The 25720-nt window shown below is 36.3% G+C and overlaps 1 protein-coding gene across 3 annotated transcripts in view; it reads left to right on the top strand.

Annotated features, from left to right (window-relative positions):
* The window catches only part of LOC126236948 (acetylcholinesterase-like), a 184080-nt gene extending 158595 nt beyond the window's left edge, over window positions 1-25485 (top strand). For all 3 annotated transcript variants that reach the window (XM_049946642.1, XM_049946644.1, XM_049946643.1), the window contains exons 9-11: window positions 771-903; window positions 10012-10144; window positions 24776-25485. In XM_049946642.1, the coding sequence (XP_049802599.1) occupies window positions 771-903; window positions 10012-10144; window positions 24776-24932 (423 nt within the window). In that variant the 3' untranslated portion in view covers window positions 24933-25485. The remainder of the gene's footprint in view (window positions 1-770; window positions 904-10011; window positions 10145-24775) is intronic.
* Window positions 25486-25720: the final 235 nt, after the last annotated feature.

Genomic DNA, 25720 nt, shown 5'->3' with positions numbered 1-25720 from the left:
GCTGTTGAAAGTATTTTGCAATCATGCTTTGGTTAAGCACTTCGGAGGTTATGAAAGAAACTGATAAACTAGTCTTCTCCATTTTGATATGTAAATGTTATGGCTTATAGTTTGAAACAACTATTGGTTAATCTGTTGAAGTGTAATAAATGACACATATTGGATACCATGATTAGATGTTTGTATACTCCAGATACAAACCTGCTTAAAAAACTTGTTGGCGTATTTGAACACATTGCATTTTTGTAATGTCATTTTCTAAAAATTTCTGCCAACTTTTATAAGGAATGTCAATCCAGGCAAATTTTACATGAAACTTCAACCATGTGACACACATTAATCTTTGATTAGCATTATTACTTACAAGGCCCTTGAATGGTTTTTCCCTTTACTACCAATGTTGAGGAGGAATGTGGAGATTTTTGTTGCATTTTATATTTCTTATACATACGTGTCCTGTGAAGTAGATCATAGATATGCTATAGGCTATAGAGCTCCCGTTTTTTCATGGCTAATACCTTACAGGCTGAATAACCTGTTCTTTTCCTAAGAACAACCATACTACATTAAAAGATTTTTGTGTGTATGGTTATGGAGCTGTATCTCATAGATACAGCAAAATTCAGAATATATAGATAGATATCACCCCTTTTTATGGTGTATTTGAAAAACACTGAAAATTGCTGATGGTTGTTTCGTAGTGAGTTCTTTAGTTTTATCTGTTATGCGCGAAAATGCTATCTAACTACTCAACTCCCTTTTATTTGCAGATGTTGACAGATCTGTACTTTGAAGAAGGTATAGATGCAGTAGTGCATAATATGGTAGAAAATGGGTCGGAGCCTCTCTATTACTATCGATTCTCATACAAAGGGCCTAACTCTGCTGTTCCTGATCAACAAGGTAAATGAAAGTAAAAATTGAAACTGTATTTGTCTGTAAAAATAATTAATATTTGTAGTAAAATATATCACATCTAATCAATATATTCAACAATTATAACTATGTAGCAGCACAGATTTTAATCATTAAGTCATGTGAGTCAGTCATTAATTAATCTCATTATGATCCTTCTTCTACGTTATGTGGTACAACAATCAAAAGGAAAACTGATACCAGTATCGTGTTATAGTACACAAAAGCACACAAAATCCAAGAGGCGAGACACATCATATTGAGCTGATCACAACTATAGCCTCTGCTATGAACATGTCAGGTATAAGGGTCATGAGATTATACCATCTAGCTCACTATCAAAGTCCAGTTTTGTCCAAAAACCATGTAAATAGTTTCATGTGGTGGAATATTCTTGCAGTACCCACAGAACAAGAATATGCACTTATTCCCTACTGCAAAATCTGATGCATAAATATTGCAACTTGTTTCAGAAGAGTGAGGCATAATGATGGTGACCCAAGCCAGCTAAAGTAGGTTGTTGTACAGATATTATTATGAAAAGGATAGACTGCTACTCACCAAGTAGAGGAGACATTGAGTTGCTGACAGGCACAACAAAAAGGCAGCTATACATTAAGCTTTATGCCAAAAGGCCTTCTTCTGAAGTAGAAAACACACATACACATTCACACAAGCACAACTCACACATACATGACTGCTGTCTCTGGCCACTGAGGCCAGAGTATGTACAGCCAACTGGTTATGTGTGTGTGAATGTGCTTATGTGAATGTGTGTTAGTTTTCTACTTCAGAAGAAGGCCATCTGGCTGAAATCTCAAATGTTTTCGTTGTGCCTGTCTCAACTCAGCATCTCTTGTATATGGTGAGTATCAATCTATCCTTTTCATTATATTGTTGTTATTCCATACTGGATTTTACATTGTCTAATTGTTGTGCAGATATTTTAGGCACCAATACACATACTTCTAATGTGACATCCTTAGCATGACAAAAAATATCAAAATGATTGCCGATGACACAACAAAAAATGGCACTCAATGCTATGAGTCACATTGCCATGATATACAGTGTCTGCAGTCCCTCAGATGAGCAGACAAAAGGTTGAATCGTGAAGACAAAGCTTTGATGAGAAAGACCAATTTTGAGATAGTTGACCATCCACTATAGAGTTTAACCTTTCCCTACCCTTTCCAATCCAGAAGCACAATTGGAGAATCTGTTTCAAGTTCTGTATTATATTACTGTAACCCCATAAACCTAGGGTCAACTTCCCATTCATAAAGGATCCTTGACCTCAGGAACAACATTTGCATGTGGTCATGATGGCTGCATATCATCAGTCCAAGTTTCAAGGTTGGTTCAATAAAAAATAGAAAAATGGGAAGATTATGGTTTTAATGCTTCAGGTATTTTACTAGTCTTCATCCACTTGAGTAAAATGCACAAAATATTCATACAACCATGTTATGCTGCCAGAAAAGCTGTTCATTGTGATGATGTTCAACTTGTGTGTCACATTTGCTTCAGTGTCAGTTGTGTTGACAAAGCATTGACACTTCATGTGAGTTTTTCTGCACAATGTCATTTTGTGGTACATTCATTCTGATACCACCTAGTCTCCACAACTGTGATGATTTTCCAGACAATAACTGTCCTCAATCTGCTTCAATCAATTCACAGCAGGCATACGTGCACCGCTGTTATTGTTTGGATGTGTGCAGCAAAAACTTTTCCTTACTTAGCTCTTCTTAAGTGTCTTGAATACTTGATTTGGTGGTGTTGCTCTATTGAGATTTATGACACAACACTGACACACTATGGCCTCATGTCCACTACTTAATACTACCTGCTTACAACTGACTGGTCAAATTCACATCTGTCGTTTACAGTTGTTAGTTTAAGCTGCCACCATAGCTACTCTGCTGATGTAAATTGTACACCAGGAATAAAATCAGTCTCAAATTTTTTTATATGGATGGTTTAGACATATCCCAACAAGAAGTTGGTTGCATTGGTCATCCATTCATGCTGGTCAGGTGTTTCACCACATGCAGTCAGCACCTTGTCTTCAACAGTACTGTATAGGAGTTACATTATCTCCAAATGGCTAACATATATGAGCAGCAGAGGGTGAAAAATTGGATGTGTGGATTCCACATTCAATGTCCTCCTGCAGGCACTGTCCTTGATTGCAGATTGTATTAATGAAAACAGTTTACTGCAACCTGCCCTGCCACAGATGTGGCCTGTATCAGCAGGCAGAAGGTATGCTCAAGTTTCCCTTGGATGACCACACCAACAACACTAAAAATATTATTTGCAAGAAAACATAAAAACCGAGACAAATGTGGACATATGGAGTTTTTGACAGGGGAAAATTTAACATACACAGCTATGAAAACTTGTAAAAAAGATGTGTCACGAATTATTTTACTTCATCTGTGCAGCTTTTTAAAAAAAAAAAAAAAAAACCTACGTCAGACAATTTATTTACCCTGTGTAGCTCAACCAAAATCCACAATACCGCCAATCCTCACACAGCCCCAACACCAGACCACACTCCATAATACCCACTAATATACACTAGTGTATATAAGTTTGGCTATCAGTCCAAACCTTAAATGATAAAAAATTACTCCAACATTAGTTACAATACTGAAATCTCACTCAGGAGGATCGTACAAACATACCGCCGTTTGAGTCTTGTACAGATTCCCGTATGGAGGACATAATGATAGACATCCCTGGGGTTGTGAAGCAGCTGAATGGGTTGAAAATAAATAAATCGCCAGGTCCTGATGGGATTCCAATTCGGTTGTACAGGGAGTACTCTACTGCATTGTCTCCTTACTTAGCTTGCATTTATCGCGAATCTCTTGCCCAACGTAAAGTCCCGAGCAACTGGAAAAAAGCGCAGGTGACACCTGTATATAAGAAGGGTAGAAGGACAGATCCTCAAAATTACAGACCAATATCCTTAACATCAGTTTGTTGCAGGATTCTCGAACATATTCTCAGTTCGAATATAATGAATTTCCTTGAGACAGAGAAGTTGTTGTCCATGCATCAGCACGGTTTTAGAAAGCATCGCTCCTGCGAAACGCAACTCTCCCTTTTTTCACATGATATCTTGCGAACCATGGATGAAGGGTATCAGATGGATGCCTTATTCCTTGACTTCTGGAAAGCATTTACTCGGTGCCCCACTGCAGACTACTAACTGAGGTATGAGCATATGGGATTGGTTCCCAAGTATGTGAGTGGCTCAAAGACTTCTTAAGTAATAGAACCCAGTACGTTGTCCTCGATGGTGAGTGTTCATTGGAGGTGAGGGTATCATCTGGAGTGCCCCAGGGAAGTGTGGTGGGTCCACTGTTGTTTTCTATCTACATAAATGATCTTTTGGATAGGGTGGATAGCAATGTGTGGCTGTTTGCTGATGATGCTGTGGTGTACGGGAAGTTGTCATCGTTGAGTGTATAGGAGGATACAAGATGACTTGGACAGGATTTGTGATTGGTGTAAAGAATGGCAGCTAACTCTAAATATAGACAAATGTAAATTAATGCAGATGAATAGGAAAAAGAATCCTGTAATGTTTGAATACTCCAGCGCTTGACACAGTCACGTCAATTAAATGTTTGGGCGTAACATTGGTGAGTGATATGAAGTGGGACAAGCATATAATGGCAGTTGTGGGGAAGGTGGATAGTCGTCTTCAGTTCATTGGTAGAATTTTGGGAAGATGTGGTTCATCTGTAAAGGAGACCACTTATAAAACACTAATACGACCTATTCTTGAGTACTGTTCGAGTGTTTGGGATCCCTATCAAGTCTGATTGAGGAAGGACATATAAGCAATTCAGAGGAGGCTGCTAGATTTGTTACTGGTAGGTTTGATTATAACGCGAGTGTTATGGAAATGCTTCAGGAACTCGGGTGGGAGTCTCTAGAGGAAAGGAGGCGTTCTTTTCATGAATCGCTATTGAGGAAATTTAGAGAACCAGCATTTGAGGCTGACTGCAGTACAATTTTACTGCTGCCAACTTACATTTTGTGGAAAGACCACAAAGATAAGATAAGAGAGATAAGGGCTCATACAGAAGCATATAGGCTGTCATTTTTCCCTTGTTCTGTTTGGGATGGAACAGGGAGAGAAGATGCTAGTTGTGGTACGAGGTACCCTCCGCCACGCACCATATGGTGGATTGCGGAGTATGTATCTAGATGTAGAAAATTGTGTACATAAAAAGCTGTACTCTTATAATTACAACCAGAAACAACATCCTTCATCACTCCCACACTTCTCTCTCTCTCTCACACACACAAACTAAAACCCTAAAATAACCATTACTGTGGTTTGTTTCCATCAGGAAAAACATGCTCACTACCTTACTAGTGAGATCCAAGATACGAGGAAGAGAAGTACCTGTTTTAAATTTTTAATCTCTTTTTTCAAATAAAATCAAACATGGTACGACACTGCAAACAGATAAACAGTTTAAACTGTTTGTTATCTGAAATAGTAATGTGGTATTACAAATGATTTTATTTACAATGAGTCATGACTTGGACATAATTACACTGAAAATAGCTACACAGTGATTGAAATCAATCTGCAATAAACATATTTAAAATTTATGACTGATATTTTGAAACTATTACTGAAATCCACACCTCTGTAACCATACTCCCTAGACACCACCCACCCACCAACTGATACCTGTCTCCAACACAATACTTGCATAAAACTACAAATAAAGCATACAAACATAATTAACAATCACAGTAACACTAATACAAGCCGCCTCACTCTCCCTACCACAGTACTCGAAACTACATTAAACAAACCCCTCCCTCTCACAAATTTAACTACCAACCTTAATCTTGTACATTTTCCCTATTAGCTTCAAGAAACACTAATAAGTACAATAATTTTCCAGCAAATTCTTCCTGCAACAATTCTAATCAAAATGGGACTGTAGACTTCACAGCCCTTCAAATAACCTTCTATAATATTGGTACAAGTCCTTGTAGCATAATTTTTAAACTCTACACTTTGGTTTACCATTAAATGTCAAAAACCACTGTATTTTAAAAAAAAGTCTGAAACAATAGTTGACCCCTCTAACAGACAACCCCAGAAACAACAGCCCCCAAACCCATATTCTCCCAGGATGATCACCCCTCCCATGCTTAGCTTTCCCAAACTGTGACTCATCAATTCCTAGAACTATCCACCGATGCCACAGTGGTCCCCTATATTTTATAAACTCTGAACAAAGTTCACAGTGAAAATAATACCAATCTAAAACACATCTTTCACTCATACTCATTTCATGCACACAAAACCAAATAGATGAACGATAGCACCAATGACAAGTTAACAAAGTAGTATCCTGTATGGCTAGCCTAGATTGCTCAAACCATGAATCCCTCCTCCAAATATTAATCATCACAATGGCACCATCTGAAATGTTGGTCCCTCATTTGAGAAGCAGCAACTTTTGTCAACTTCATCAAATCTCTACACTGATGACACCTCACACGTTCTGCAGTGAGGCCATACAACTGTAGAAATTTTATGGTTTCAGTCGTATCCTCACCAACAGCAGTGATTAAAGGATGATTATTAAATTTAATAATGAATGACAAAAACACAAAATTAAAGTCCAGAAATGAACAAATTTCAAAAAGTGAACTAACAACTACTATACTGAAAACAGATCAGTGGCCAATGACTATCATGATTAAAATAACTCATTGACAAGCTAACAACCACCACCACCACCTTTGAAACCACACAGTGAATAGCCCAATGCCACATTAACATCACTCACAAACAAATCAGAAACAGAAGCATCTAACATAAGAGTGCACTGTTGCTTCCTCCAAGATGCCCTCTGCACACATGCTCCATTTCGAAGGTGCCACAACAAAATGACTTCACACAACACACCACAATGCAGTTACATCATGGATCAAAGCCGACAGTTGGTATCGCAACTTTTGTTTGACCCCCGACCCCCTAAAGAAACTGCTTACCTCATAGTTATCAAAGTTATCTACCTTCAAAAACTGTAACACAGAGAATTGTCATTCCTTTGAGGTGCAATGAATTTTCTGATCATCTGCAAAATGCAGTTCCTGGGGCATAACACATCTTCAATCTCACCAAATCAGTCAGTTCAGAATCTTGCCTTCTTTGGATAAATTTCTGTGGACACCATAAACTATGACAAAATAATTTTAATTTCACAAAAATTCCAATAACTGATACTAATTTGATTCCCAAGCTCATTCCACCCAACTGAGAATCTAGCAAAGTAAATTATATGGAAGCAAACATAAAATATTCGTGAATGACACCAGAGGGTTTCCTGTTGTGCAGCATCTATACCTTTACTCCAAGAAGGATGATGATGATGATGATGATGATGATGATGTCTGGATTGTGGGGTGCTCAACTGTGCGGCTATCAGTGCCCATACGGATTCCCAACCTTTGCTCAGTCCAATCTTGCCACTTACATCACACTTAGTGCGAAAGATACAAGAGACAGCTGAAAGACCCTCAAACTTTAGAAAAAATACAATAGTTCCAGTACCAAAGAAGGCTTGTGCTGACAGGTGTGAATGCTACTGAACCACCAGTTTAATAAGACATGGAAGCAAAATACTGACACATTACTTGTAGAAGAGTGGGAAAACTGGTACAAACTGTCGTTGAGGAAGATCAGTTTCGATTCTGGAGAAATGTAGGAACACATAGGCAATACTGAATCAACGACTTTTCTTATAAGCTAGATGAAAGATAGGCGTGCCTATGTTTATGGTATTTCTATATTTAGGGAAAGCTTTTGACAATATTCACTGGACTACATTCACCGAAATTTTGAAGGAAGTAGAAGGTTACCTACAACTTCTACAAAAAGCAGACTACAGTTACAAGAGTGTTTTGACACAAAAGAGGAATCATAGTTCAGAAGGGAGTGTGACAGAGTTGTAGTCTATACCTTATGTAATTCAGACTGTATATTGAAGGAAACCAAGAAGAAATCTGGAAAGGGAATTAAAGTACACGGGGAACCAATAAAAAGTTTCAGGTTTTGCTGATGATATTGTAATTCTGTCAGAAAAGGTAATGGACTTGGATCAGTAGTTGAACGAAATGTATAGTGTCTTGAAAAAAGATTATACAAGATGAACATCAGCAAAAGTAAAACAAGAGTAAAGGAATATACTTAAATTGAAATCAATGGGATAACACAGTGTCAGAGAGATTTTATATTCTAGTGTAAAGTGGAAACATACTATATAGGAGTTCAATTAGGAAATAAGCCACAATGGGCAGCAGATAAGTTTTGCTATCATGGAAGCCAAATAGCTGATAATTATCAAAGTAGAGAAGATACAGAATGCTGATTAGCAATAGAAAGTAAAGCATGTCTGAAAAAGAGAAATTTGTTAACATCTAACATAAGTTTAAATATTAGCATATCTCTTCTAAAGGTGTCCATCTGGAGTGTAGCCATATAGGGAAATGAAATATGGACAATAAGCAGTTCAGACAAGAAGACATATAAGATTTTGAAATATGGTGCTACAGAAGAAAGCTGAAAATAGTAAGGCAGTACTGAACCAAAATAAGGAAAAAAAAAAGATGTTTATGGTACAACTTGACCAAGCCAAGGGATCAGTTGATTGGGCAAATCTTGATGCATCAAGGAACTGTTAGTTTGGTAAAGAAAGGATATGTTGGGGGTAACAATTGAATACAGTAAGCAGGTTCAGATGGATGTAGGTTGTGGTAGTTATGGAGAGATGAAGAGGCCTGTACAGAGCGGACTAGCATGGGGAGCTGAATGAAACCAGTCTTTGAACTTAAGACCACAACAACATCAGCTTTTATGTTGAAACAATGTTTTTCAAATCAATTCCCCAACTTCATCACCTTCTTCTCCTTTATTTCCAATGGAATTCTGGTTTTGCCAGTTTCTCAACTTGCTAGTTACTCTACAGCAAAGTAATCTACATAATGTACTGTAGGTTGTAAGGGGGAGAAAATGGTCCTGTAGAGGAGTTACAAAAAGAGTGCTAACAGTGCATGGGAAAAAACTAATGAAAAACATTTTCAGGAGCTTGTAAAAATGCACACTCCATTAGAGATGGAGCTAAAGTATAATGGAGGTTGCTCTCATGAGTCAAATAAGTTTGTTTGAAGAGGGAATGGGGTAACTCAGTGTCAGAGAGATTTTATATTCTGGTGTAATGTGGATACATACTATATAAAACTAACTTAGACATAGACAATGGTAACAGAGAGTTGTACTGAAAAGAAGGACAGTTATTATGGGGAGAAATGAGACATTCAGAACATGTGCAGCTGTGGTTGCTTATGTTTGGTAATGTGTAACTTGACTTATTCCAAATCACTGAATGCTCTCCTTCATAATGGGTTTTAGAGAACTGAATGGCTGGGTGAATGCAGTGACATTTGGATCAAAGCCAGAAAATTGATCCAGAGGATGGTGTTGTACAAGGGGAAAAAGAAGTGAGATCAGATGGGAAAGAACATTAGGTTTTCTCCCCTACTGTTTGTTTAATGTCAAGTAGAAAATGTCATTTCCATAACAGTATTGCTTATTCTTAAGAAAGAGATTAAGTATTCTACCAAATGGCAATTACCTTACTAAAATTGTTAATTTTACTTATGAAGTTTATCTAAGTACAGAAAGAACTTTATTTCTTAGCAAATAATTTGTGTTCACAAGTTGCAGCTGTACTTAGAATCATTAACTCTTGTACTCCTGCTGGAAAAAAGTACATCTGTTTTGGTTGTGTTAATATTTAAGTTCTTGCTGCTGCAATTGCATCACTGTAAGAAATTCTACCCCAGTTTCAGACTTAAGATGAAGAAGAATGAAATAGGCCTACCAATATTATAATCTTAATGAACTTCAAACACTTCTGTTGTCTGAGTGGAATTTGAATGAAACCTTGTTGAAAACTGATTATGAAGATTTGCATTATTTTGTTATACCTGTTTTTGTGCATCTTGAGTAACATCACTTTTTTCCCTCATTGAACACAGGTGTTCCCCATGCTGATGATCTGAAATATGTCTTCCTTGATAACAGAGGTGGACAAAATCTCGACCAAACATCAGATGAAGGCCAAATACGTGACAGAATCATTACTATGTGGACAAATTTTGCTAAATATGGGTATGATGAAAGTATTCAATGATGACAGATATTCATAGTCTCCTAAATTTTTAAAGAGAATATTTAAATTTTTTGCTTTACAATGAAATAATTATTCAGTGTGTTCACTAATCATCTAGTACATGCATATTTAATTATTCTAATTTAATCGCTTTCATCATACACTGTGTAAGATATTCAACTTCTGGTTATTCAGTGAACAACCATTGAAGGACTAATGGTGAAAATGTGTCTCATCAGTGGTCTGATATGACAGTTAATTCATATGTTCTGCTCTACTAAAATGACAGAATAATGTATGGGGTCTACAGTGTTTTGTGACTTACAACACGTTAGTTCAGTGTTGATTTTGTTTTGGCAGTTGGTACAGCTTGGTGTCTGAACATGCTGATATCCAGCTTCAGGTAGTTCCTACCATAAACACTATCAGTGATAATGGAACAACACAATGTGTTGGACATTGACATCTTGTTTTAACTGTATTACAATGTCTGTTCCTTCAGACATGCATGCAAGTCTGTCTGAAGGAACAGACAGTGGTGATTGTCTGCAGCTATAGTAATATCATGGAATTTTGTCACAGCTATAAATATTTCTGACATCAGCTGCATTAGACATGGAAATGATACCAATTGGCAACACATGAAAGTTTGTGCAGGACCTGAACACAAGTATGGATTTCCTGTTTATCCCAATCTGTCATGGTAAGTGGGCAATCTGGATTCAATCCATGTCTGGCACAAATTTTCATGTGTCACCAATAGGCATGATTTTCATGCCCAATACAGCTAGTCTCAAAAATATTGAGTTGTAACAACATTTTGTAACTTGTTTTAAATTGCACTGCCTTTAGTGAATGCAAAGAGGAGGAAGAACAAGGTTTTATTTTGTATTTATTGTGTATTTATTTGTCCTGCTTTAGCATGCAGTACAGATCATTCAGGTGCTATTGAACAGGTCAACAAATTACTTTTTTTTTTACTTATTTTGTTATTCTTGTACAAAATAACACAGCACATGGTTAGGAACACTTTTAGTTTGTTCTTAAATATTATATCTGAGCCATTTCTATTTGTTATGCTATGTTACTGCGTAATGTTACACTATAGTGGCTTACACTTTCTGGTGGGATGATGACCTGGAAAATGTTTGGTGTAAATTTGACTGTACCTGGTCCCATAACGGTACACATCCTTGTTCTGCATTAGTTTACCAGCTTTTGTGAGACAGTCCCTAGCTAATGAGATTGTTTCAAGGATAAAAAATAAAAAATAAATAAAAAATAGAACTGAAGCTGGTGTTCAGTAAAATGAAGTTCACAAGCATCCATCCTTTTAAAGCCACAAATTACCCTCACTGCTCTTTTTTTTTACATTCTGAATACATTTATTTTCTCAGCAGCATATCCTCAAAAATGATTCTACAGCAAAAGGAACTGTTCATAGAATGCCAATACCACTGTTTGTTTACTTGAACCATTTAATATCATCATATGACTCATAGCACACTGTTGAGAGGTTCCTCGACAAGTTACTTACAACTGTATTCCATTTAAGGACTTTTTTAACTTATAGACCCAACAATTTTGTAGTACTAAGATTTTGAACAAGTTTCTTTTGTGATCTTTCTTGGATACTGTTTTGATCAGAGAAGTTATCATCAGCTTGTTTGTGCTGAACTACCCAGAAAGCCCTGTCACTCCAAAAGAAATGTACACTATTACACTATTTTTGTAAAAATACAGTTTTCATTCTGCATGTGTGGAAGTTTTACAATGTGTAGATGCATCCTTCCCGCTTGTTTCAAAACTTAGTTCAACCTGTTCCCGTGAGTGGCGCCATCACAGCATGTCTTCAAATTGGCTGCTACACTTGACATTCGTCAGAAGCAACGTGCTGTCATAGAATTCCTGTGCTGTGAAAGCAAGACAGTGGAAAACATCCACAAGAGGTTGAAAAAGGTGTATGGAGATGCTGCTGTTGATCGCAGTACAGTTAGTCAGTGGGCAAGCACGTTACGTGATGAAAGCGGGCACGGCAATATTGAGGATTGTCCTTGCAGTGGCAGGCCTTGTACTGCACACACTTCAGACAATGTGCAGAGAGTTAACGAATTGATGACTGCTGACAGACGCATCACAGTGAACAAACTGTCATGCTATGTTGGGATAGGGGAAGGAAGTGTTTGCAGAATACTGAAAGTGTTGGCATTAAAAGAGGTTTGTACTAGGTGGGGTCCCAGGATATTGACAGTGGCTCACAAAGAAACAAGAAAAACAGTATGCAGTGAACTTTCGGGACAGTACGAGAATGGTGGAGATGAATTTCTTGGAAGAATTGTGACAGGTGATGAAACATGGCTCCATCATTTTTCACCAGAGACGAAGAGGCAATCAATGGAGTGGCATCACGCAAATTCACCCAAGGAAAAAAAAAAAAAAACTCAAAACCACACCTTCTGCTGGAAAAGTTATGGCTACAGTGTTTATCGATTCTGAAGAACTCTTGCTTGTGGACATCATGCCAAGTGGAACCACCATAAATTCTGATGCATATTTGACAACACTGAAAAAACTTCAAGCGTGACTGAGTCATGTTCTACCACATCAGCAGAAGCAGGATGTTTTGCTGTTGCATGACAATGCACGGCCACATGTCAGTCAAAAAACCACGGCAGTGATCACAAAACTCAGATGGACAGCACTGAAACACCCACCTTACAGTCCTGACCTGGCTCCATGTGACTATCATCTCTTTGGGAAACTGAAAGACTCTCTTCGTGGAACAAGATTTGGAGATGATGACTTCCTTCTGCATGCTGCAAAACAGTGACCCCAACAGGTTGGTCCAGAATTTTACCATGCGGGTATACAAGCACTGGTTCCAAGATGGCGTAAGGCAGTTGAGAGGGATGGAAATTATGTGGAGAAATGAAAATATTATTCCTAAAGGATGTATCTACACACTGTAAAACTTTCAAACATGTAGAATAAAAGATGGATTTAAAAAAAAATAGTGTGCATTTCTTTTTGAGTGATGCTCGTGGTTTTCTGCTGTTGCTTCGAACTTTCTATGTTAGATGCAAAAACTAGAACACTAGAGTCATTAAAAACACTGGTTTTGGAGGTCCTTGTGTTCAACAGGATCATACAGATAAATTAGATAGAATGAGTAATGGGTCCAGGATGAAGCACTGAGTACCTCCACATTTTGTGGTAGCTCATCCGAAAAGAAAATGTTGTTTCTGATTTCATTCTGAATTTTCTATCTGTCATTTACTAAACATAATGACAAACAGTTATATGTTACACCTCTTATAACCCATATTCCTAATTTTTCAATCATGATTATGTGATTCTGTATATCAAAGGCTTTTGAAATGTCAAGAATAATTCCTACAAAGAGTTTATGTTCACTGTGAAATTTTACGGCATGATCTAAAAACTCAAGGATTGCTATTTGGGCAATCTTAATCTTTCTGAACCTTGCTCTTGGAAAGTGAGAGTTGAAATTTATGAGTCTGACATATAAAAGATTTTCTAGCATTTTTGGAAAATAACTTAATGGAAATGCAAGCCAGTTGTTGGGAGACTATATCAGCAGAAACTTTTTCCAGCAGTGGTGACACTATTGCTATTTTGAGGACATCCTGAGAAATATCTGTTTCAAATGAGATTCTGAAAATGTTGGTGAAGGATATTGCTATGTGCAGAGTACTTGCTTTTAAAATGAAACATGATGTTTTATTATGTAATACTTTCTTCTGAAAAGTTTTACCAGTTCAATTCCCTGAAAAAAAAAAATGTGGTTGGACTCCTACAGAGTACATGGATGATTTCTCCAGCTAGTGATGTGGAGTGTTCATTGAATTTATTCACAACTAATTTTAGATCTGCCACACCTATTGTATGATAAATGTTTATTCAGGCAATACACTACAAGTTCCTCCTTTGATAATCTTCAACCAGGTTATTATTTTATTTGATTGAGTTTCTTATCAGGCTTACATAGTACATAAATTTTGCCTGTATTATTATCACTCTATTATAAATTTATCATTGTTTTTTAGAACAGTCAGCAATTTTTTGGGAAATTGTATATCTTTCACAGCAGTTCTGCAAAAGTCAGTGTCCATCATAGGACAGTTGTCCATTCTTTTTCGGTCTTGACATCTGTCATTTTGGTTTTAAGAAGGAAAGGTATATTAAAGTAATAAGGAAGATACTATGGAAACACACATACACCATTTCCCAGTTTTTCTTAGCTTAGTGGAAAGTCCAATATTCTGATACCTTCAGAGTATGCTCCTTTTCTTGTTTGTTACTGCTTTGCAACTGGAATGATGCATAGTGACTGTGCCTCATTGTCATTATATCCCTTACTCAGTACTCTGATAGTGAAGTCAAAGCTTTTATCTGAGATTAATCTTTGATTGTGTCTGCTGAGGTTCTTGTTGGTGACCATATTGTGGGGCTAATTGAATGTTTTTGTAATGTTTGTTAAAAAAGCATCTCCAGCATTGTTGTGTTTTCTTTGTTTCAAAAAATCAGAAAGTCACACAAAGCACTGACTTAATATTTAATGAGCTGAAGCTATTCAGCAGAACATTCATTTGGTTATAAAAATAGATAAACAATTGCTTGATGCTCTATGAAGTTAATTTCTGGGAGTATGGTTGTAGATAACTCAAAATACCTTTCCACAGAGATAATATAACATAAAATTTTATTCACCCTACTGAAATTTATCTGCTTGAACACAAAAATAGTACTACCACCAAGTGTGAAGGATTCCTTACCATGGTGACTCATTAGTGCAAATGCTGCTATTGACGTCAGTTACATTTCTCATCACTTTATTAACACATAGTTTGTGCTGGAGTAGAATTTCTAACATTATAATCTTGTTTTTAAAGGACTGGACATTATGATGTAATACAGGAAAGAGACCTTCATTGCCTTAGTTGATACAGTTCTGAATACATATCTGATGCTGTTCTGAATACATATCTAATCATGCAGTTACTGTCAGAAATCTTCATTGTTGTTCTCCAGTGTGGTTTCCACTTGTAGATCATCAGCCACTGCTGACTTAAATTGTGGATGTTTTAGTTATACTGTTTCCTTTGCCGTTGCTCATATCAGGAGAAACCAGTATATAGTATGTGATTGTCTGGTCCCTAAGTTGATATTTCTAGTTTTCAGTTGTGGTTTTCCTTGACCTGTGCTGTTCAGTTTAAACCAATTTGTAATTTGTGTTCCTCAGGCTCCAAGTTGATTTAAAGAGATTTCAGTCACTTTCCTTCCTTCGTCACCATTCTTTTTGGTTTAAACCACTTGGTGATTTACCCTGGTGTGTCAGTCTTACTGTCTACAACTTGTTTCCTTAATGCATCTGTAAATGTGTCTTCAGCCAGTACCTGCTTGCCTAAAGCATTTGAGTAGAGAGTTCATAAGTGGTATGATACCTGTACAATGGACAGCTTATGTCAAAAAGCTCAGCTTCCTTAAAGTGAGTACATATTTTTGTAATATGCTTGTTCACAGTACAGAGGTCCCAATTCGCACATAAACCAAATCTTGGCATTAAATCACAATGATATGTAATATTCAGAATTAATTCATTTGTATGAATTAGTTGGTTTAACTATTTTTTTCATTTGTGAAGTTGTATTGTAAAAATCTTGAATGCTTGGTGCTCCATAACTTTTAGATATTGATTGTAGAACATCTTCTAAGTGCCATGAGCTGCACTATAAATCTTTATTAGCCAGACAGGTATTTAGGTGCATAACCCATCAGCTGTGGCATCTGATGCAGAGGAACAAAACAATTGTATGTACATCAGCCCCTACAATATGACACCTGTGTGTATAATAGCAGAAACACAAGTGTACTTACATTATGTACCTATATATCAATGAGATGCATGTCAGATATAAATCCTTTATGACATTCTGCCTGATGTGCGCCTAGAAAGCATACAACCATGTGAACACCTAGAATCCAATCACACTCATGTCTACATCTGATACACACTGTAGGAGATTGCAGATACATGTGTGTGAGGTGTGCTTGCTTGTTTGAATGAATCCGTGTGTTTCTTTTTCTGATGAAGGCTGTAGCTGAAAGTTAATGTGTAAGTGTCTTTTAATTGTGCCTGTCTGGAACTTACTCATCTTTACAGTAAGTAGCAATCATCCTTTCCTTACATTGTTGATATTCCAACCTGGAGTTTCCATTGTTTAATACAATAGAATGTGGATTCCATATTACCTCACAGTAAACAGTGAGTCATGCATGTTACTGCTGTTAGATCTTAAGCAGTGATTTCAGGTAGTCTCATTGCTTCAACACTTTTTTTTATTTTTTTATTTTTTGCTTAAACTACTTAATAATACATATTGACTTATTGATTTTACTGTCTACAATGTGTTTCCTTGACACATCTGTAAATGAATCTCAACCAGAAGCTACATTCCTAAAGCATTTAAGTAGAGTTCATAAGCAATATGGTATCTTCACAATGGGCAGCTTACATCAATAAGTTCAACATTCTTAAAGTGAGTACATATTCCTTTAATTTGCTTGTTTGCAGTGCAAATCTCACTCCCTAATATCTGACAATGGTAACATACATGACAAACTCTGTATTGTGAGGTATATCAGATTTGTTATAGTATTATATTAATGTAGACATTGTTGTAATTAGGTTTTAGATGTCCACATGGTTGCTTGCTTTCTAGGTGCACATCAAGTTGAATATCATGAAGAATTTATAACTGACAAACATAATTGATATAGATTATAATAGAGGGAAACATTCCACGTAGGAAAAATATATCTAAAAACAAAGATGATGTGACTTACCAAATGAAAGTGCTGGCAGGTCGACAGACACACAAACAAACATAAACATACACACAAAATTCTAGCTTTCACAACCAACGGTTGCTTTGTCAGGAAAGAGAGAAGGAGAGGGAAAGATGAAAGGATGTGGGTTTTAAGGGAGAGGGTAAGGAGTCATTCCAATTCCGGGAGCGGAAAGACTTACCTTGGGGGAAAAAAGGACAGGTATACACTCGCACACACACACATATCCATCCGCACATACACAGACATGAGCAGACATTTGTAAAGGCAAAGATTTTTTTTTTTTTGCCCTTACAAATGTCTGCTCATGTCTGTGTATGTGCGGATGGATAAGTGTGTGTGTGTGCGCGAGTGTATACCTGTCCTTTTTTCCCCCAAGGTAAGTCTTTCCGCTCCCGGGATTGGAATGACTCCTTACCCTCTCCCTTAAAACCCACATCCTTTCATCTTTCCCTCTCCTTCCCTATTTCCTGACGAAGCAACCATTGGTTGCGAAAGCTAGAATTTTATGTGTATGTTTGTGTTTGTTTGTGTGTCTGTCGACCTGCCAGCACTTTCATTTGGTAAGTCACATCATCTTTGTTTTTAGATATAATTGATATAGAGGTATATAATGTAAGCGGAATTATGTTTCTGCTGTTATGTATACAGTTGTCATGTTGTAGAAAGTCATGTACATACAGTTGTTTGTTCATCTGTATCAGATGCCACTAATGATGGGTTATACACCTGAGTATCAGTTTGGCTAAAAACATTTAAAGTGTAGCTCATGATGTTTAGAAGATGTCCTTTAACAGAGTGCCTTGTACATCTCATTCCTATGAATATCATTTCAGCATGACAAAAATGTAATTTTTCAAACTTATTACTTTGACAGATATTGCTAAATTTGTTACTTCACATTATGTTTCCATTGCCAGTAAGGCATTACAGTCATCAAAAAATGGAAGCAATGATGGATTGTGGAGAGATAGTGAAGGAAATGAGCAATGCCCTTTTCAAAGGAATTATCACAGTATTTATCTTAAGTAATTCAGGAAACCAAAGGACTGGAACAGCATGTACTCAACCTTGTGACGTCTACCTGTATACCATTCACTATTCAAGTACAGTGCAGTATTGTCGTCTTTTCTGGGCATTTTGGAACTGATGTGTTTGTTCTTTTTTCATATTTTTATGAGACATCTTAAGTACCTACAAGCAGAACACAGGAAGATAGCCCAATTTACAATTTACACAGTTGAGTTCCATCTGCAGGAGTGCCCATGTGTCCAAGCTAGTGGAAGCAAATGGTGAACTGAAGATTTTATTGTTTATTATTGACATCTCAAATGCTGATGTCTACTATCAGTTTGAAATACAGCTTAAGAAAATTGATGCATCAGTCGATTTAATCAGTCACATGATCCTGAATATGAGGAATAAATTGGTTGCTGACATTGACTGTCATGTTTGTGAAGTACTTGATGAACTGATTGTGAGTGTGTCCACAAAAGTCAAGCAAAGGAAAGGAGAATGTGTGTAACGGAGGACAACAAAGGGTAGCCGTCTCTAATGAATGACAAATTGGTACAAGTTGTGGAACTGAAGATGAGGGAAAATCACTGGTTCACCATATGCATTTTCTACTGATTTATATATCATTTTTGTATAAATATTTGTTGGACAAGTTAAATTTTTGAAAATCGTGTGTTCACTGGATTTCATGTTTAACAGAAAACTGCACAAAGCAAAAAATGAGAACTACACTATTGTTTTTGACTTGGTGCTATGAGAAGAAAGTTTTTTTAAAAAAATTATATGTGGTACTATTAGCAGAATGATACTTTTTAAAATTATACATTGATATTGATTGTACAGAAGGAAGAATTATTGGTTCCAACAAGGAGCTAAACATTGTTGCAACATAGTTTGCTTTCAGTCTCGATTCATGTATGTCCATTACAAGTGCTATGGCTTCAGCTGCTTCATAGTAAGTATTCAAAATTGCACTTTCAACCAATAAAATTTGTTGACAGCCTTTGGTGGAAATGAAAATGTTCAGAATTTGTACAAAAGACTATGGATTTGTTCCTCCATTGAACTTTTATTCATATTATATGAGCTTTTATCTTCAGGTGCATACCTCTCTCATAACTTTAAATTATCAGAGGTCTTAAGAAGGTAGAAGTTGCCGCAGATGTCCCTATGTTTTTTCTTAACACATTCTTCTATTAGATATCAAACAGATGATGGACCTGACAGGCACAAATGGAAAGAAAAATTAAACTGATTATACTTTACCAAACAATAAATTGGAGAGGATGGAATGGTTCTAAGCCACTTTGAAACTGTGAATGATCTACACTTACACATGTAAATTACACACAAAGATAGAGAGAAACATACTCATCAAGCACCAAATTTTTAAAAAAATATAGATTATGACAACTTATTTCAGATTAGGGAGGTATGCCAATTTTAATTAAGTAACATGTTCATCATCTAGAAAATAAAGATTGTACAGAAACAGATGAAAGAAGCAGTTATTTAACAAAACTAAAACATCTTTCATTAAACAGAAAAAGATGGTGCAGAAATGAAGGAAGCAAAAGATTTCAGGTACAAGAAGGCAACTATTAAATAGCATTTTGAATTTGAAAAGCATTACAAATAAAATCACCAATGAGGTCATAAATCCAGTTTATCAGTTTTCCTAATTAGGGCAGTTGAAGACAATAATTGAATGGGAAAGTAAAGAAATACACAAAACACCAAATCATGGCTTGGATTGATCCTGGCATACTAGAGTTTTCAGAACAAAGTTTTAATATTACTTCATTGTATGTGTGTATTACCAGTTTTGAATTATGACAGTGAAACACAGACTTATAATGCGTAAATTGTTTGAAACTCTGAGCTGCTCAGGTAGCAATGGAAAGTTCCATGTTGTGAATAACTAGAAGGATCAGAAAAAAATGAACTAATGGATCAGAGAAAACACTGGAGTGTAACCTGTAATTATGAGTGTAACAAAAATGAAATACAGATGGTCAGGGCATGTTGATGAGCAAATAGTTCATAGGCCAATGAAGTTCCTAAGAGAAAATAAAGGTTCTGGACAGTGACCTAAAGGGATGCAGGTACATGACATTGAAAAACATGCAGGAGGAACATGGATTTGTTTTACTGGAGACTACAATGTATAGAAAAGTGTAGAGAGGGCTTTTGTCCAGCTCTGAATACTATCTGAAATCTTGATGGCAATGTTATCATATGTCAGAATATTTCACTTGCTCCACGTTCAGATACACACATTATTTCCAGAATCCAGTGACTATGTGTGCACAAATGAGCTGCAATTTATAAAGATACAAATGTAAATGATTTTTGCAAATGGAAAAGGGCAATTTAAAATAAAAATTAAGTTATCACAAATATTATTTTGTACATACAGCCACTTGTAAATACTACAATATATTTATTTAATGGAGTACATATTGTATTGGTGTGCAAATTTTGAGGACAAAAATAACTTTGGCATTATGTGTCACTGCCAAGTGATGTAATTCAATGGAATTTGGACCATGTATAGAAATAACTGCTGCAGTAGAATATAGAAGGCGACTGAAAGAATTATTGAGACTAACAGAAATGACACTTTTGTTCACAGATATTAATTACACTGAAGTCACTGCACTTTATGATGTACTCTGGATATTACAAAATGTGAGACATGGTTCTTGATAGGAATGGAAGGCAATGCATGCTCTGCAATACACTCCCTTGCTGGTTGGTAAGGAGTTCTTGTTGTTTGGTGTTCCATTTTTGAACAAGAGTGGTTAACAACCACTGGATGGTCAATGGTTCATGTGGGCACACTGCAGTACATCTCCACAATGCATCCCACATGTGCTTGATGCGATTTAAGTTGTAGGGAATGGAGAGGATAGTTCATTTGCTGAGCATTCTATTGCCCCAAGACCTCCTCCACCAATGCTATTTGATGCAGTTCTGCATTGTCACCCATAAAAATGAAGTCAGGGCTGAATGCACATCTGAAAAGATGCACATTGTGATCACAGGTCACAATAACATTGACTGGTCAATGGACTGTGTCCAAAGATTAGATCTGGTCAGTACACCCATGCAACATTATGCCTCATCAATCATGTTTGACGATGTTCTTGGGAGCATTACTTGTTCCCATCTCTCACCATATGAGGCTACATCCAGCATTGTTAAACATGATTGTTTTGGTGGTTGGGGAGTTATGGTCCACACCATGTTTAATTGGTGTATGACCTCCAATTCTGACACTGTACTCCTTCCCCTGTGCACCTATTTAGGAGTGCATTCAGCCCTGACTTAATTTTTCTGGATGATAGTGTGCAACCGCATCAAACAGCATAGTTGTAGGAGCTCTTGCCATGAAAGGATATTCAGAAAATGGGCTGGTCTGTCTGACCCCTTCCCCCCTCCACCTGCCAAGTTAAATCCCATCAAGCACATATGGGATGTATTGGGGAGAAGTACTACAACAACATGTCCACATGCACCAGCAACTGTCAGGCAGTTGTCAATCACACTCATTGAGGACTGGATCACCAGACAACAAAATGTCCTTACCAACATTCTGGTACTGCAGAGCATAAATTGCCATCGATAGTGATCACACGTACCCTGTTGCAACCCACATTCCACCTTTTGTGGTATACGGGATGCCCATTATGAACTGCAATGACGTCATGTAATTACTGTCTTTGAACAGAAGTGTTATTTCTGTTAGTCTCACTGTGTAATACTTTCAGTTATTTCCTGTACTATATTGTAGCAGTTCCTTCCACCTATGGTCCACGTTTCATCAAGCTACAGTACTTGGCAGTGACATACCATGCCAAAGTTACTTTTGTCCATTTTGCACACCAGTGTATCATGATGATGAATTACATAATGGAAACTTTGCACATATATTAGTTGTCATTGGTGACTGCACCCTAGATCGGTAATTTAAAAATTACAATGAATGATACAAAATTTCCTTTTTTATTTTTTATTTGTTTATTTATTCATCCATCCACAGCCAGCTTGGATGGCATCATTATATTTACATTCATTATTTATAGATGAGGTATCTAAGATAAGAAACGTGAGGAAAACGATATATACGAGATATTCTTGATATAGACAAATATATTCTGGTTCTCTCTCAGTTACATAAGGTTAACTTAAAGGAACAGAAAGAACAGATTCACACAAGAGAAGTGAATCACAAGACTCCTCTGATACTGCACCTTCATTTTTAGATTACACTGTATAATTTACAAACTAGACACGTATTCTGATACAAGTTTACTCCAACCTTACAGGTTATGTTGTTATTGGTCAGCCTGATGGTTTAATCATAATAATTTGAATGAACTCTTTGACTGAATAAATACTAGTTTTTTAGTAAATATACTGTAAAACACATTGTAAATTTACTTATTTCTTATCTGTTTTGCTTCTTGGTAATATGTAGTGGTTTAATATATTCTTAGTGGGACATCCACAGCTGTTACTTGGATTCATCATCATGGATAAAGGAACTTTGAAATTACAACCATCGTGGATTTTATTCATTACAAACAATACTGGTTTAGGTCTTGACTTTATCTTTATATCCAGATGTATGTAACCACTGAATCTGGTTTGGCGATCATTTATGAAACTGATTACCACTTACTGCTCAATGTTTCTTTGTACAAAAACTTTGATTTGAAAGACAGTCACTTGGAACCATGAAATATTCCATTTTTTAAATAGATCAATGCAGTGGCCACATTTGTGACCCTTAGTTATTATTTTGAAGACCAGTTTTTGCAGCTTGAACACATTTTAAATATGTTCAACATTTGCACCTGAGAGCATTACACCATTACTGATGATAGAATATTTGTGTACAAAATATACAGTCCTGTGCGAATACACTGTGCTTTATATTTGTACGATGTAGCATGCTGTGCTACTTTTTTGTCCAGTTACTCAGATGTGTTCATCCCATTTTAATTGCTGACCTACATACATACCTAAAAAATTTGTGTTACCCACAAACTCTGTGGTCTCATTTTGTACTTTTAAGCCTTGTTTTCTTTAGGTTTTTTACTTACATAGAAGTTCATGTTACAAGTCTTTTTATATTAAGTGTTACCTTATGGGTTGTTGACCAATTGCAGATGACCATAAGCACCTTGTCAGCTTTTCTCCTAACATTTCTGATGACCATCTGTAATTATTGTATATTTCTGTCATCAACAAATAACATTGTTTCATACTGTGTGATTCACAGTGGAATGTTATTAGTGTAAATAAGGAACATTATAGGGCCTAACACTCACTTGACGGACTACAGTGTACAAATATTTTGCTTCTGAAAGATGTTTCCCTGTACAGAGTGTCCCAGGAGTGGTCAGTATTCAGGGAAATGACAAGAATGGTCATTAAAAGTGAAAAAGTGTAGTAAACTTGGGCTCTAAAACACACACCTTAAGAACTATGAACACTTGTTCAGTAGAAGAAATGTGCTTCATTAGCAAAGACAAATAAGTGCGTATAGTTCTTGACGTATGCATATTAAAGCCCATATTTACTGGGCATTTTTTCTTTTTTTGATCTATTGCTTCCACCTCTCAAAATACGGAAAGTAAACAGCTAGCAGTAGAAGAGACTTGTTTCATAGTATTGTTCATAGCTCTTAAGGTATGCATTTTACAGACTGGACTTTTTACTTCAAATGATCTTTCCTGTCATTTCTCTGAATACTAGCCATTCCTCCAAAGACACTCTTTATTTTGCAAGTCAGTGGAAATTTGGAAAATCTCCACCCCTTGCACTCTGCCTGCTACGTAGGACCTTAAGTCCCTTCATTTCCAGTGCTTCAAGTTTACATAGAAGATTTGGATTCCAACTGTGTCAAATGCTTTATTGAGATCTAGAAAAAGACCTGTTACATGTTCTCATTAATCCAAGACTTCTGAAACGACTATTGTAAATTTTTCTGCAGCAGCTTCCTTTCCTTTTCCAGATATGATACCAAGTTTTTCTTTACACAGAAGTATGTGTTTATATAAACTATAAATCTGTTTTTCATAAACATTTCTGTTATTTTTGAAAAAGAAGGCAGTACTGAAGCTGGTCTGTAATTCTTTACATTTTCTGTGTCATATACTTTGAGTATGGGAAGAACCTTTGCTTGCTCTAGATAATCAGGAAGGCAACAAATTGTAAAGACTCACTTATAATATCTATTAGGGGTGCTTTTATGCTGCTAATACAGTATTTTAGCATACACATCAGGACCTTGTCTAGACCTGTGAACATTTTACTCCTAAATTTATGCATGATCCCATTGATTTTCTCCTCAGTTGGGGTAGCAGCAGCTTTGTGTAAGGTTCATTGTTAATTGTAACTGTATGGGAAGATTCCTTGCTGCTTGATCGCAAACAATTACTTTAGTAATACAGCAACGTTAGTCATGTCCTTAGGCTTATTTACTTAACAATCTTTATTTGTGATTTATATGTTTATCTGTTTTGGTTTTGCCCAGTTTCATGTTTCGCTATATTCAAAATTGCTTTGCTTAATTATTTCAGTTCTTTATAGTATTCACAGTGAATTCAGTCAGAACTAGGAGTTTTATATAAATCAGAGCTATGCTTATCACAGTGTTTAATTTTCATGAGAATAAGTTTTCATTATATATTATTAAACTGTAGCACTAAACATGTATATTTATTTTTCAGTGATCCAACACCAAATGAAACATCACATCTTATACCAAAATGGGAAGCATTCACTAAACAGAATTCAGCATTTCTGGACATTAACGTCGAACTAAATATGGAAAGTAGTTTAGACAAGGAACAGATGGCCTTTTGGCATGGTATTCTTCCTCCATAACAGACTATTTTCAAAAGATTAAGGAGGAATTCATACAGTATTCTTAAATTCATGTACCTGTTCAATATTTGTCTTGTGTGTGATTCCTGCCACATTCTGGGATAAGTTATAAGCTCACAGAATCTCCAAAGTTCCAAGTAATTTGTCAGAGAAGCATATCCTTACAAGAATTCAGGGTGTGGTCTTATACTGTGCTGTTCTGTGTTCCCTATGTGATTATTTTATACCAGATTTACATTTTTGGTGCTTTTAGTAATATTTATTGTAGAATGGAATGTGATTTGATGTGTAAAAGATATAGTTTTATTTTGGAATACTTTATTCACAAATAGTTTGTGTGTGTGTGTGTGTGTGTGTGTGTGTGTGTGTGTGTGTGTGAAAGTTCAAAGAGTATGTTTCGCTTGAGTCCAATGTAAGAGGACCACCAGTATTTAAATGTATAATATTTTTGAATGTTGCAATGTCATTGTGAATTACATTAGAGCTTAAATACTGTTTAAAACTCCTATGGAGGTATTCTTCAGTGAAGTAAAAGTTAATTTCAAACAGAAAATTACTGCAACTTATTTCACTTTATACTCCCAACCAACAATACATTGGATATATTGTGGCAGACATCAACCACCTCAATGGCATGTATTCAATGGATGCAAGGTAAGCACTGCTTAGCCAGCATAAACTGGAAACAGTGGCTAAACTAATGGAAATGTTAAAGTTTAATACTGTCCCTTGCATGGGTTGGCAAATTTGATACTATACAGTATTTTATGAGTTGTAATTAGGCAAGC

The sequence above is a fragment of the Schistocerca nitens genome, chromosome 2 (genome assembly GCF_023898315.1).
Source record: "Schistocerca nitens isolate TAMUIC-IGC-003100 chromosome 2, iqSchNite1.1, whole genome shotgun sequence".
In the NCBI taxonomy this organism is placed as follows: domain Eukaryota; kingdom Metazoa; phylum Arthropoda; class Insecta; order Orthoptera; family Acrididae; genus Schistocerca; species Schistocerca nitens.
Note: the sequence above shows the minus strand (reverse complement) of the source record. Positions and strands in the feature narration are given on the sequence as shown.